At 47.8% G+C, this 13,713-nt stretch overlaps 1 protein-coding gene across 1 annotated transcript in view; it reads left to right on the top strand.

Annotated features, from left to right (window-relative positions):
- Window positions 1-5,243: 5,243 nt before the first annotated feature.
- The window catches only part of ZC3H12D (zinc finger CCCH-type containing 12D), a 32,176-nt gene continuing 23,706 nt past the window's right edge, over window positions 5,244-13,713 (top strand). The window contains 3 exon segments of the mRNA XM_027769945.1: window positions 5,244-5,517; window positions 6,194-6,367; window positions 12,833-13,199. Of these exon segments, the coding sequence (XP_027625746.1) occupies window positions 12,886-13,199 (314 nt within the window). The 5' untranslated portion in view covers window positions 5,244-5,517; window positions 6,194-6,367; window positions 12,833-12,885.

Raw genomic sequence — 13,713 nt, forward strand, 5'->3', positions numbered from 1 at the left:
AGATTTGAGAGTCCAGACTTGGATTCAACCCCAGGGGAACAGCTCTTCTGCTCAGGCCTGAGCGCACAGTGGGCAGCCCCGCACGGTCTGTCATAGACCATTTCTCACATCAGGCTGGCGGAAAGCAAAATGTGTCTCAGTCCCAAATGCTGGCAGGACATGGGAACAGCAGGTTGTCGCTGGTGGGCAAGTCGATGGAGAGCGGCAAGCGGCACCTGGCTGGGCCACACCTGTGCACGTCCGTTTCCGCACTGCACATCACCGTGCTCTGGTCCACTCGCGAAGAAGAACGGCCAGTGCCCTTCCCCGATGCTGTACACAGAGGGAGGCAGCTGGGCCAGGGGTTCCTGACCTGGGTCCATCCATAGCTTCCAGGGCTCCTTGGCACGTGTCACCTCTCGGCGTCTGTGTCTTCCTCCATAGGGAGGGTCTGTGCCCACACACTCTGACACTGTCTCAACACCTCTGGGCCACTTCCTGAAAGCACAGACCTCACTCTCGCCGCAGGGACCAGAGGGCTAGAAAGGGCCTTGGGCAGAGCCAATGCCACCTGGAAACAGGGCATGCTGTCCCCTCTCCTCTCAGCACTTAGAGGGGGCTGGGCTGTGCCCAGTGACTGCTACAAGAGGGATGCTCTGCCCTCCCTTCAGTCTCTCCCAAGCAGAGTCTAGTGGGGTCAGTGATGTAACTAAGCTTGCTTCCTCTGGCAGACTTTCTTTCTTTCGCGTGTTTGTTTTGCCGGAGTGCACATGAGAGAGAGGAAGAGGAGAGAGTACCCCATGGGCATGACCACACTGCAATCTCTTCTCTTCCATCTCTCCCTCCTTTTGGGATTCTGGGCACTCATGCACATGCACACTGTGTGGTTTCCAAGCTACCAGATCTGGGACTTGAACTGCACAGTCAGCCACAGGAGATACAGCCACCTTAACCACTCCGCCATGGGCTGCCCTCAGCAGACCTTTCTTTCTTTCTTTCTTTCTTTCTTTCTTTCTTTCTTTCTTTCTTTCTTTCTTTCTTTCTTTCTTTCTTTCTTTCTTTCTTTCTTTCTTTCTTTCTTCTTTCTTTCTTTTTTAGAGAGGTTTTTTATTTTTATTTTTTTGCTATAGGGCACGTGCGCTTGCCAGAAAGACAGAGAGAGACAGAGAGACAGAGAAATAGAAAACGAGAAATCACCTTCCAGGGGGGATGGCCACGCCACAATCCCTTCTCCTCCATTCTCCTCTCAGGATCTTGGGCACGCATGCACACGTGTCTAGCATGAATTTAAGCCACCAGGTCTGGGACTCAAACTGCGGTCAACTACATGGGAGTCCAGTGCATAGCCATTATGCTAACTGCTGGTCCCAGCAGACCTTACTTTTTGGCCAAGTGAGGAATACCCATCTAAGTTTAGTTCTTTTGGCTTCTCAGAATCATGGAAGCTAAATCATTTTAGCTGTGGAAGAACTGAGATGAGGGTTTCCCTAAATCAGGTATCATAAAGGGACTGTGCAGTGTGGTTCTTTTCTATTCTTTTTTCTTCTCTTTTATGGATTTCTTTTTTCCTACAAGTCACTTGTGCTCGCTAGAGAAAGACTGTGATAGAGGGAAAGCGAGTAATCATTCCCCCCCCTCCCGAAGGACGGCCCTGTCAAAATCTTTTCTCCTCCATTCTCCTCTTGGGATCTTGGGCACACGTGCACATGTGCCTGGTGTGTTTTTCAAGGATTTTAACTAACAGCAGCAACTCAATAGAAGTCAGCAAAGTGATATGTGGCCAAAAAGTATGGGAGGATATGAAATACTTTTTAAAGAATTATTTTATTTTAGTTATAATTATTATTATGTTTTAAAATTTGCTACAGGACACATGTGCTTACCAGAGAGAGACAGAGACAGAGGGAGAGAGGGGGAAAGTAGAAAGTAAGCCACCAGGTCTGAGACTCAAACTGCAATTGACCATGTGGGAGTCTAGCATCCCAACCATCACACTACCTGCTGACCTCCCCCTTAAAAAAAAAAATATATATATATATATATGTGTGTGTGTGTGTGTGTGTGTGTGTGTATATATTTTTTCTTTTTACATTTTCCTTCTGTCAAATGTTTCCTCCCCTTTTACCTCACACCTACCCTCCACTACCCACTCTATACTATCCATTGTCCCCCCTTACAGTCTCTAGCATTTACACCCATCTTCTCCATCATCACATTTTCAAGTCTTTCAACCTCTGTCATAGCACTCAGTACAAATTGAGTGGGGATATACAATGTGTATCTATCAGTCTGACTCACTCAACATTAAATCTTCTATATTTATCCATTTTGAGTCAGACAATAGAATCTCATTGTTTTTCAGAGCTGTATAATATTCCTTTGTATATATGTGCCACAATTTTTCAACCCAGTCATCAGTTTTTGGACACATAGGTTGGTTCCATGTTTTAACAATCGTAAAAAATACTGCAACAAATGTGAATGTGCATATGTCTTTCTGATTGAGTATTTTCCTATCCTTTGAGTAAATACCAAGCAGTGAGATTACTGGATCATATAAAAATATTATTTGTAGGTTTTCAAGAAACCTCTATAATGTTTTCCACAGAGATTGGGATAATTTACATTCCCACCAACAGCATAAGAGAATTTCCTTTTTATCACAGCCTTGCCAACACTTGTCATTCTTAATTTTTTTGATCCTAGCCATTCTAACTGGGGTTAAATGATATCTCATTGTAGTTTCAATTTGCATTTCCCTTATGACAGGAGACTTTGAACATTTTTTCATATGGCTCTTGGCCATTTGTAAGTCTTCCTTGGAAAGTTGTCTATTCAATTCATTGGCCCACTTTTTAATTGGATTATTCATATTTTTATGGGTGAGCTGCTTGAGTTCCCTATACTAGATATCAATCCCTTCTCTGAGGAATAATTTGCAAAATGTTTCTCTCATTCTGAAGATTGTCTTTTCACTCTAGTTATCGTTTCTTTTGCTGTGAGGAAGCTTTTTAGCTTGTTGTAATTCCACTTGTCTCTTTTAGGCACCATTGCCTGTGCTTTAGGGATCTTATTTGAGAAATCTTTGCCTAGTTCGTCTTTATAAGTTTCTCCTACATTTTCCACTAGTAGTTTCACAGTTAGAGACTTTATATTTAAATATTTGATCCATTTTGAGTAAATTCTAGTTAATGGTGAGAGATCGAGGTCCAGTTTCAGTTTTCTGTAGGTGAATATCCAATTCTTCCAACACCATTTGCTAAAAAGACTTTCTTTTCTCCACTGCATTGTCTTATTTTCTTTATCAAAGATCAGTTGATTATATAACTTAGGGTCTATTTCTGGATTTTCTGTTCTGTTCCATTGGTCTATGTATCTATTTGTGTGCCAGTATCATGCTGTTTTGATCATCATTGCTTTATAATATACTTAAAAATGAAGTAGTGAGGTCCAGCAGATGGTTTAGCGGTTATGTCGCTAGATTCCCACATGGCTAACCACAGTTTGAGTCCTGGACCCACTGACTTGAAACTCATTCTGGGCATGTGTGCATGTGTGCCCAAGATCCTGGGAGGAGAAGGGATTGTGGCATGGCCACCTCCCCAGGGGCTAATTTCTCACTTTCCCTCTCACTGTCTCTCTCTCTTCAGTGAGTATGTGCACCCTAAGGCAAAAACCTCTACCAAAAAAAAAATGGAGTAGTGGGATGCCTCCTATTTTATTACTTTCATTTGGTACAGTATTGCTATGACAATAAGAGTTTTTTTATTACAGACAAGTTTTGTAATTGTTTTTTCTATTCCTGAGAAGAATGTTTCAGATAATTGGATTGGAATCACACTGAATATGTAAATTAATTTGGGTTGGACCGACATTTTCATGAAATGGATTCTTTTCTAAAATTTATTTATTTAAATTTTATTCTTTACATTCAATCATTGTGTATCATTACAGAAGATTATATTGATTCTTCCAACCCAAGAGCACAGGATGTCCTTCCATTTTCTTCCAAAAGGTTCACCTTTTATTAAGCTCATAGCACAGGGGCATTTGATAATCTTCTTGGCTAATTTCTTCTTTAACTGGCTGCTATCCAATACCTAAAATCACTGTGGCTCAGCCATCTAGTATTTGAAAGAGATCACCCAAGGAACCCATGGCTAGATGTCTCAAAGTCCATTGCTTAGTTGGCTTGGACAATCAGAAAATAAATCTCGTGGACAATGTTATCTCCTTCTTTCATAGATACACCTTCCTGAGTTGAGGTAGCAGGTTATACCCCCAGTTTTTACTTAGTGGGGGAAGTCTAATGGACATCTGAAGATCACTCTGGCATCTTCTTTAGAACTCGAGCTGAAGATATTGTCCGCTATTACTCAATGTAAGCATGTAGGTTTCTCCTAAAATTTAATTTCAAGGGACACTATTTCCCTTGACAACATGCATGTTTTGTTAGGGCTTTGGGCCCTCAGAGGTGATGTGCTTGTATAAAGATTGTGTTCTGGGGCCAGCTTGGTGGTTAAGGTGGCTGAGTCCCACATGGCTGACCATGTGGATTGAGTCCCAGACTTGGCGACTTGGAAAACACTCAAGGTGTGTGTGTGTGTGCGCGCCTAAAATCCTGAGAAGTGGGGCAGATAGAGAAGAAAGGATTGCAGTGTGACCATTCCGCATTGGGAGGTGTTTTCTGACTTTTCTTCCCCGCCCCCCTTTCTTTGTCTCTCTCCAGTGAGCACACATGCTCTCTGGCAAATTAGGGGAAAAAAGAAAAGAAAAAGAGCACGTCCTAGAATTCTGTGGTCCCGGGTTTCAGTCCTGACTCAGCCACTTACTGAGTGAGCTCTGGCAATCTAGTTGTCCTTTCTCAATCTCTATAACCTCATCTCAAAATGGGAATAATTTTTCCTAGTCATAGAGTTGTTGTGGGGACTGGGACACTTTGGTACAATGTACCAAATATATTGTGAGTGCTCAACAAATGATAGTTGTTACTGGAAAATACACCATGCCAGAAAGTTCAAAGCTAGAACTTTTGTTTTGATGCTGTGACTATTTTACTATGACTTTTTGGTACGATGTTCTCTTTTTTAAAAGTAATTATTTATTCAATTTTATTTATAATTATTATTATTATTTTTATTTGCTACAGGGCACACATACGAGAGAGAGCAAGAGAAAGTGAGAAAGCAAACTGCGAGGTCCAGGATTTGAATTGCGGTCGGCCACGTGGGAGTCCAGTGCCTCAACCACCATGCCACACGTGGTGGCCCCACAATGTTCTCTTTTTTCCTAATAATTTCTGATTGCACTTTAATTTTTATCTCAATTTTCCTATTCTCTCTGTGTTTTAATATTGTAGGTGGTTTCAAATCTCTTTGGGAGCCAGGCAGGGAAGAAATAAAGACGAGCAGCCAGATCCAGCTGACGTGGCCATTCTGGTTTCCTCAGCACCGACACCTGCTTCTGGGTCCAGCCTTCCCAGCTGGCTGACCACGTGGCTTGGGCGAGTCACTGTCAGACATCATTGGTTGCTCGGAGGTGGGCTGCTGCCTGGTGGTTGTGTTCTTCCCTCTTATTCTGACCCCGATGGATATCCCCCAATTCAGGAGATGATCACTAAGTTCTGGGTCTGCTGTCTGTAACTGCAAGATGAGCCACAGAGGCTGGGACCTGGAGGGTCTGGGCTTAGACTCCACCTGCCACAGGAAGTGAGACGTGACCTCTACCCCAAGTGGGGCAGGGAGGTGCAAGGGTCACATTGACCCTGACCAAGGTAGGTGCCCGAGACCCCTAGTCTGAAGGACTTGACGGCTTGCTTGGGGCCCCCTTCTTGTGAAGGGGGAACAGAGTTGACCCCAGGGCTTTGTTTCCCATGTACCTTCTCCTGGTAGCCATCTCTGCCCTCTCCCCACCCAGATACTGTTGCCTCCTACAGCCTGTGTTCTCGTTCAGTTCAGAGCCCCAGCTTTCCTTAGGAACACCAGGATCAGAGACTTCCCAGCTGGAGGCAGGAGCGGGGTCTGGAACCAGAGTTTCATTCTCAGATCCTGTGCACTTTCTGCCTCCTGGATCTCTGCTGGTTTCCTGTGCAGCCTGCCCACGCCACGCGCGTGTTGTTGGACTTTGATTCAGTGACTCATGCCGAGGTGCAAACTCAAGTCCCCCGCCCTCATCTGATTGCTTCCTTCCTTCCTTTTTTTTTTTTTTAAACCAGAGCATAACTACCCTTGCAGCTGAATGTGAGCTGGTGTGCGGGAAGTGGAGTGTTGGCCCAAAGTGGATCCTAGTGGCCCCAGTGACAGGCACCTGGCTGGCAGGAGAACATCGCCGTGAAGGCCACAGTCAGCTGGACCAGTATCCATTGTGAAGACAGGGACACAGCCTGCTGGTGAGCGTCCATCCCCTGGCCAGCAGCCATGTGGCAGACACCACGGGTTCAGTCCCTGTGGGCAGGAGAAGGGCAGAGGAATGGAGTCCTTGGGTGCAGCTTGCCCTGAATGATCCTAGATCTTGCACCTTCATTACTTTAAGTGGTCAAATACAATAATAAGGTAAGCATCTTTAATTTCCTGTAGGAGAAATCTTTGCTCATTTTAGCAAAGACAGTGTTCAACTTCCAGATGGCTTTTGTGGAGGTAAGAGTAAACTCTTCATTTTAATAAAATCTACTGTTGAGGCCTTTGAAGATATTTTAATGTTTGAAATCAGAAGGAGGCACTTAAAAATATTAGTTATAGAGCATGTGTACTCCCCCGAAAGAGACAGAAAAAGTGAGAAAGCACCCCTGGGGGAATGGGCACTCCACAATCCTTTCTCCTTCATTCTCCTGTCAGGATTTTGGACATGCATACACACACACCTGGTGTGTTTTTCAAGTCACTGGTCCAGGACCTGAACTTTGTAGTCAGCTAGGTGGGATCCAGCATTTTAACCACCATGCCATCTGGCTGGTCCAGAAGACACTTTTTTTTTTTTCTTTTTTGGAATTTATTTATTTCTTCCATGAGCGAGAGAGACAGAAGCGGAGAGAGAACAAGAATAGCAGTGTCCTTGGACAGAGTTTCAAAACCATGATCCACCCTGAGCCTCAGCTACACTAGATTGTGAGCAGGTGTGCAAATTGCATATTTGGGGAGGTCTCTGGCCTTGAACCAACAACCTTCCCTTGTGAGTCAGCCTCGCAGAGAGAGTGGAATGTTTTACCACTGCATCACTATATGGCCGGCCCTTCAGGTACCTTGTGACCCTGTCTCCATGCTCATAAAAGCATCTCCCGGACTAGACATTGATTTGGGAGTGTCTAGTTTCCTGGGTGAACACAGATCAGAAACTTTTGGCAGCATTTCGGTAGAGCATGGTTTTGTGGGCTCTGAGAAGGCCAGTGACAAAACTGAACTAAGACACAATCTGACTGCCGCAAGGGCAATTTTGGCTAATTCCCTGGCAACCTCAGCTGTGCTGCCAAGGTTATGAGCTCCACTCCAAGACCAAGGGACACCAACCCTGGAGGGCCAATGCCTGACATACCAGTAGGCTGAGTGTGGAGTTCAATAGAGTTACCCCAGGACGGAGGTCAGGGCTGTAGGTACTTACACATATGCCCCTAGGTCACCCACTGCAGCACAGAGAAGCAGAGGGTAAGTCTGAGAAGAAAACAGAAGGCCAGGCTTGTCCACTGTCTACAGCCTACCGTTGTTCCCAACACCCATGGGCAGAAACTGCTGAGTGTCCATTGCTGGATGAATGGGTAGACACTACGTGGTCTGTGGATTCAATGCTTGTCAGCATTAAAAAGGAAGGAAATTTCAACATGTGCTACAACATAGATGAGCCTTGAGGACATTGTGCTAAATGAAATAAGTCAGTGACAAAAGGACAAGCACCATGTGGTTCCGCTCACCAAGGCGTCTAGAGTCATCAAATGCAGAGAGACAGAGGTAGAAGAGTATTCACCTATGGAGGGGGAAGGCGATGGAGAGCTAGTGTTTAATGGGGACAGAGAATCCACTGATATGGCAAGGGAAGTTGGCGATGTTTGCACAACATGTGAATGTACTTAATGTTGCTGAACTGTGCACTTAACACTGCCAATGGTGTGTTCTGCATATTTTGCCACAATTTTAAAATATATGACGAATTTTCTTGAAGGGAAGGGGCAGGCAAAAAAAAAAAAAAACACAAATGCCCTGGGGTGAAGCCTTTGCCTCTCTGAGACTTCCTCAAAATCCAACAGCTCTGCTGAGGGCCTCCAGAGCTGAGCTGAGCCCGAAACCTTCTGGGAAGTTGAGAAGTTGGGGCGGGATGATTGTCTCATCATGATGGCTTCATCCGGCAGCCGGGATGTCCTGGACTTCTGTGGATCTGGCTGGAAACACCCTTAGGGGGCAGAGCCAAGGGCTGAACATGCTCATTTTGAGGCTGGCACATGGCGTGCCCTGCTTTGTGGCACCTGGTGGTGGCCAGCAAATGCTAATGACGTGAATGGGCCTCGCACCAAGTGCCCTCAGCCTGAACAGCAGTGGGAATCATGGCCCTGGGGAGCCTGGCCTCTCCCACTTGCTAGCTGTGGGAGCCCGGGTAAGTCACCAAAGCCTCTGTTCCTCAGTTTCCTCATCCGCAGCATGAGCGGTGAGGTAGCACCTCCCCCTCCAGGGGCGGGAATACGCAAGGGAGCCCTTTGTAACCGTGAGATGCTGCACCACCAACTCTCGGCTCTCTAGAACCTTCTCCTTTTCTCTTCTTTCAGTTTCTCCCTCATCCTTTTTCTCAAGGCTCTACCAGGCAGAGGTCACTGACTTTTGGTCTGGGCCCTCACCTAGATTGGCTGACTCTGGAAGAAACAGATCTGATCTGAGCCCCGTGTCCACTAGGGACGTCCCTCCCCTCCTCCTCTCCCTCCTGTTTGGTTAGGCCCCCTGAAGCACTGGATTCCCGGACCCCACATCCCCACAGCCACCTTGATTACTAACTGAGGAAACTATTGCGACACTGACTGGTCAGAGCTCATGAGGTTCTCCAAGTGCTGTTCATCTTCTGCGTTTGTGACTTCCAGTCAAAGCTGAGGAAGAAAACCCAAATCAAGTTGCTCAGACTTTTAGGTCTTAAAAATAGGAAGGAAAAGCAGTAGCTGGTGGTGTTGCTGCTCAAGGAGCATCATACCTGCAGGTGAGGCAGTGATTCCGAGGTCCGGTGGCTCCTCCAAATAGCATCCCACCCTGCTCCTCCTTGTTGAGTTTTGAAAGGAAAGGAAGTGAATTTTAAAGTCTCGAGGGGGAAAACATCTCCAAAGGGGGTGATTCTTTCTGTCCATTTTTGTGAAAACAGCTCTCTCATCCCAGCATAACTTAGAATGTCCCCATTGAGAAAGTGCTCTGGGTTGCACCCCGAGGGCCTCTGGAAGAGCTGCAACATTGAATGAAGGCTACACTGGTCACGGCAGGAGATCCATGCCATTTCATCATGGAATGTTCACATTTATGTCACACCAGAATGCAAAGTTGCAAAAGAAACCAGAACCCTCCTTATAGCTGTTCTTCTATGACTGAAGAGAAGTTGCCTGTCCCAGCTGTAATCTGAATTTCCCATTTCTGCAATGTCCCTCCATCCTGAACACAACTCAGAGCATAGATGTTCTCCACACTTACAGGGCATCTATCTCTCCCCGCGCTCGCTCATGGTGTAACCTCCATGCCGTGTACCCTAGCCTCAAGGTCCTCACCTGCCAACATGAGTGCTTGTATCCACCCACCAGGGATAACAGGTCAGATAAGGGTCTGTGCATGAGAACGGGGAAGGATACACAAGTACAGACCCTCCTGCAGCTATCGGTTTCTGTCTTCTGCCCCCTTCTCTCTCTTTAGTTTCCATCCTCTTCCTCTTACCAGCCTCTCTCTACCCTTCTCTCTGTTTTTTTTTTTTTTTCCCCAAACTGAACTAAGCACCATGGAGGGGTGGACGTGCAGTGTGGTGGCTATCAGGAGAGGAATGGCTTCCTGGGGGTGTGACAGCAAGGCTGGCGTGGTGGAGGGTATGTGCTTCACTCAGGAACAGCTGCATTAATGCCTTCTGGGGTCAGGAGTGATCCTGGGGTGAGGGTGAGCTGCTGGAATGAGCGAGTTGGGACCAAAGCTGAAGCCCAAGCCAGAGACAATTGTCCTGAGACATCTTGGTCACCGGGTAGAGAGAAGGTGTGCCTGGAGAGGAGGACCATGGCCAAGAGATTGAAGGTGGGTCAGGCCTGTCAGTGAAGGGTCTTGTTTCTCGTGCTGAGGAGTCTGGCATTACTCTGTGTGGGATGGGGGTGGGGGCTAACGTGATGGGAGTGGCAGGTGGAGTATGGAGCATGGATACTGGGCCTGTCCGAGGGATCCCTCAGAGCCCATGGAGCCACAGTGCAGCCTTCTTCGGTTTGGAAAAGCCAGCTCTGCCCTCCTTGCCCAGCTCTGTAAAGGCCTCTCTGGTCTTTCTTTGTCTCTCAGAGGAAAAAGTCATTTCTCATCTGTATAGCAAAAGCATATTTCTCTTTATTTTTTTCTTTTTTTAAAAAGAAGTATTTAAATTAAATCTTGCTATAGGGCACAAGCATTCACCAGAGAGAGAGAGGTAGAGAGGAAGTGGAGGGGGGGGAGTGAGAAAGCAAGTCTGGGACTCGAACCACAGTTGGCCATGTGGGAGTCCAGCACCTCAACCACCATGCCACCTGCTGACCCCATTTTTAGTTCTGCTACAAGACACCTGCGCTCACTGGAGAGAGACAGAGAGAGGGAAAGTGAGAAATCACTCCCTAAGGATGGGCATTTCACAATCCCCTTTTATTCCTCTCTTGGGATTTTGGGTATGCTCATACACACAGACACATCTGATGTGTTTTTTAAGCCATGAGGTTCAAACTTAAAATGCATACACCATCAGCCATGTGGGATCTGGCTAGTCTCTTAAACACCATGCCACCTGCCACTGAAAGCACATTTTTCTAATTCAAAGTATGATCATGGTCTATGATTCATGGTTTCCTTTTTTTGGTCATTTTTCCCAAATCGATGGTGAATGAGTTGAAACTAGGTCATTTATTATTTGGTTTTGGAGAACTGGGATCCTGCAGGGTGCTGGTGCCAAGTAGGTGATCCGCAAACGTTGATCCAGAGGGAATGACTGAGCCAGGGTGGTGGTGTGAGTGTAAAAGGAGGCTCGTTATGGAAAACGTCTGGAAGCGAGGGAAAAAAAAAGTCAAAGGTGACTCTGATTTCCTCTTTGGACCTCTAGGGGAGGCCATTCAGTGAGATTGGGAACACAGGACAAAATATTAGCTCTGGACATTCGCTGAAGAAAAAATCTATTAAACTCCTCGGATGTACCAGGCACCATGCTGAATGCTGGGATTCTGATGCGAATAGGCCAGACTACTACTGAGGATACCAGTGAGTGATTAGTAGTCTCTGAAGAGCTGGATAAATGGCGGGGCAACCGGTTGGCATGGTAGTTAAGGCAACTGAATCTCACATGGCTGACTGCTTGGTTTGAGTTCCAGACCTAGAGGCTTTAAAAACATCTGGCACTTACATGTGCATGCCCAAAACTCTGAGAGGAGAATAGAGAAGGGATTGAGGTAAGGCGATCGTGCCTGGGAGGTTCTTTCTCATTTTTTCCCCCCTCTTTCTCTCCTTAGTGAGCATATGCACCCTGTGGCAAGTTTAAAAAAAAAAAAGAAGACAGCTTCATGTGTGGTGAGGGCAGTGAGATGACAGGTTACTCCTGTCTGCATAGGCAGGGATGCCCGCTCTGATTTGGCATTTGAGAGCTAAAATTTGAAGTTTGCTAAGCCCTCAGGAGCACTCCAGGTAGAGAGGAAAGCACCTGTAGAAGCACAATGATGAGAATCTTCTGGAAGCTCGTGAACTAGGGAGAGATCGGCATGGCTCAGAAAGGACAGTGGTGGGCAGCAAGGTGCGCTGTGGGGTTCTGCATCATGACGCAGCTTGTCAGCCTGGTCTAGAACATTGGAGCTTTTGGGTACTCAACAGGGGGTCTGAGGCTCTCCCTAAGTAACGGGTGGTGTGGGCAGACTTGTTCTGGCCCGCAGGCAACCAGGAGCCACACGGGCTCCAGGAAGGAGACCCCTGGGAGACACAGGAGGAAGCAGGCAGAGGGAGGCCTGGGAGGAGCAGGTGAGCAGTGGGAGACAGCTGGAGAGGGGCCCGAGTGGGGAGGGAAAGGCACTGGGCTTCAGTGCAGGGCCCCGGGGACTGGGCATGTCTGCAGGCCCCAGGGTGGAACCATTTGCGTGGGGGGGAACACCTGCTGGAACAACTCTGGCTATAAGAAGAAAGTGGTTTCACAACCTGTTTATGCTCTTAAATATTACTGAGGCCCCCAAAGAGCTTTCTGTGGCTTATATCCGTCTATTAATACATTATTAGAAACTACTTAAATGTGTTCTTTTCTTCTCTTTATTTATTTATTTATTTTTAATTTTTTTAAGGCAGCAACTCTGTGTGTCCCCAACCTCCTGCCTCAGCCTCCAAGTAGCTGGGACCAGAGGCAGCGCCCCCATGCGGGCATGGATAGATCTGGCTGGGCTCAATCCCTGCCCCGACATCAGGAGGGTGTCCTGGGTAGGGGGCGCTGGGGCGTGGTGTGGGGCGAAAACCTAAGGGAGCGCACTAGTAAAAACAGCGCGGTTGCAACTCTGCAGCTCTCTGACCACACGGAACAACTGAAAATCCCTCCCCCCTTCACCCCCACCCCCGGACAGACTCAACCTGGTTTCCTGACAGATGAGGCCCAAGAGGAAGGGCGCTTTGCGCACCTGCCCTCGCCCCGCCAGGAAACACTGATGGCTGCCTTTTGCCTTTAGCTCATGCCTGTGGGGCTCTTCGAGGAGCAAGCCAGGCGCCTGGCGGGCACAGCATGGAGCCCTCACGCAAGATGGAGTTTTTCCAGAAGCTGGGCTACAGCAGAGAGGACGTGGTCCGGGTGCTGGGCAAGCTGGGTGAGGGCGCCCTGGTCAACGACATCCTGCAGGAGTTGATCCGGACCGGCAGCCGCCCCCAGACCCAGGAGGGCCAGGCCACCAGCGCTGCCCCGCTGCTTGTTCCCCGGGGCTCCTGCGGAGTCCAGGAGTCTGCCCGGCGGGCCTTGGGGGCAGCCGGGAAAGAGGACTGCGGAGGCCCGGCCAGCTCTCTGAGACCCATCGTGATCGACGGCAGCAACGTGGCCATGAGGTAGCTTTCTTTCCTCCTGCACCGTGGGCTTAGGAGGCGCTGGTCCTGGGAGGGTGGACGACTGCCCCTCTTCTATGTGCTTTGATCCAAAGCGCTTTGGGGCCAATAGAGCAGACAGGTTCGAATCCCACTTCCACCTCTTAATAGCTGTGCTGCCTTAAACAAGTCAACCTCTCTGAGCCTCACATTGTTGGGGGACAGCCCCTCAGGGGTAGTTGTGAGAATGGGAGCTGCAGAGAATGCCAGAGCTGGACACCGCGTCCAGCTCAGCAGCGGGCACTGTTATTATATTAGGCCGAGGAACGGCCTTCTTCTGGGGAAGGCTGTGGGTAAGAGGGGAGGAGCCAGGTCAGGTGTTGGCAGTGGTGGCTTCCCTAACCCACCGTGGGACTCTCAGAAAGCCAGAGAACTCACTTCCTCTTCTGTGAAGCTGGCCAGTAGATATCTCTTCTACTTCCTTCAAGGTTGTGCTAATTAGCAGGGAAGTACTTGAATTGCATTGGAGCCCTCAGCA

Source organism: Tupaia chinensis, unplaced genomic scaffold (genome assembly GCF_000334495.1).
Source record: "Tupaia chinensis unplaced genomic scaffold, TupChi_1.0 Scaffold000014_1, whole genome shotgun sequence".
Taxonomy (NCBI): domain Eukaryota; kingdom Metazoa; phylum Chordata; class Mammalia; order Scandentia; family Tupaiidae; genus Tupaia; species Tupaia belangeri.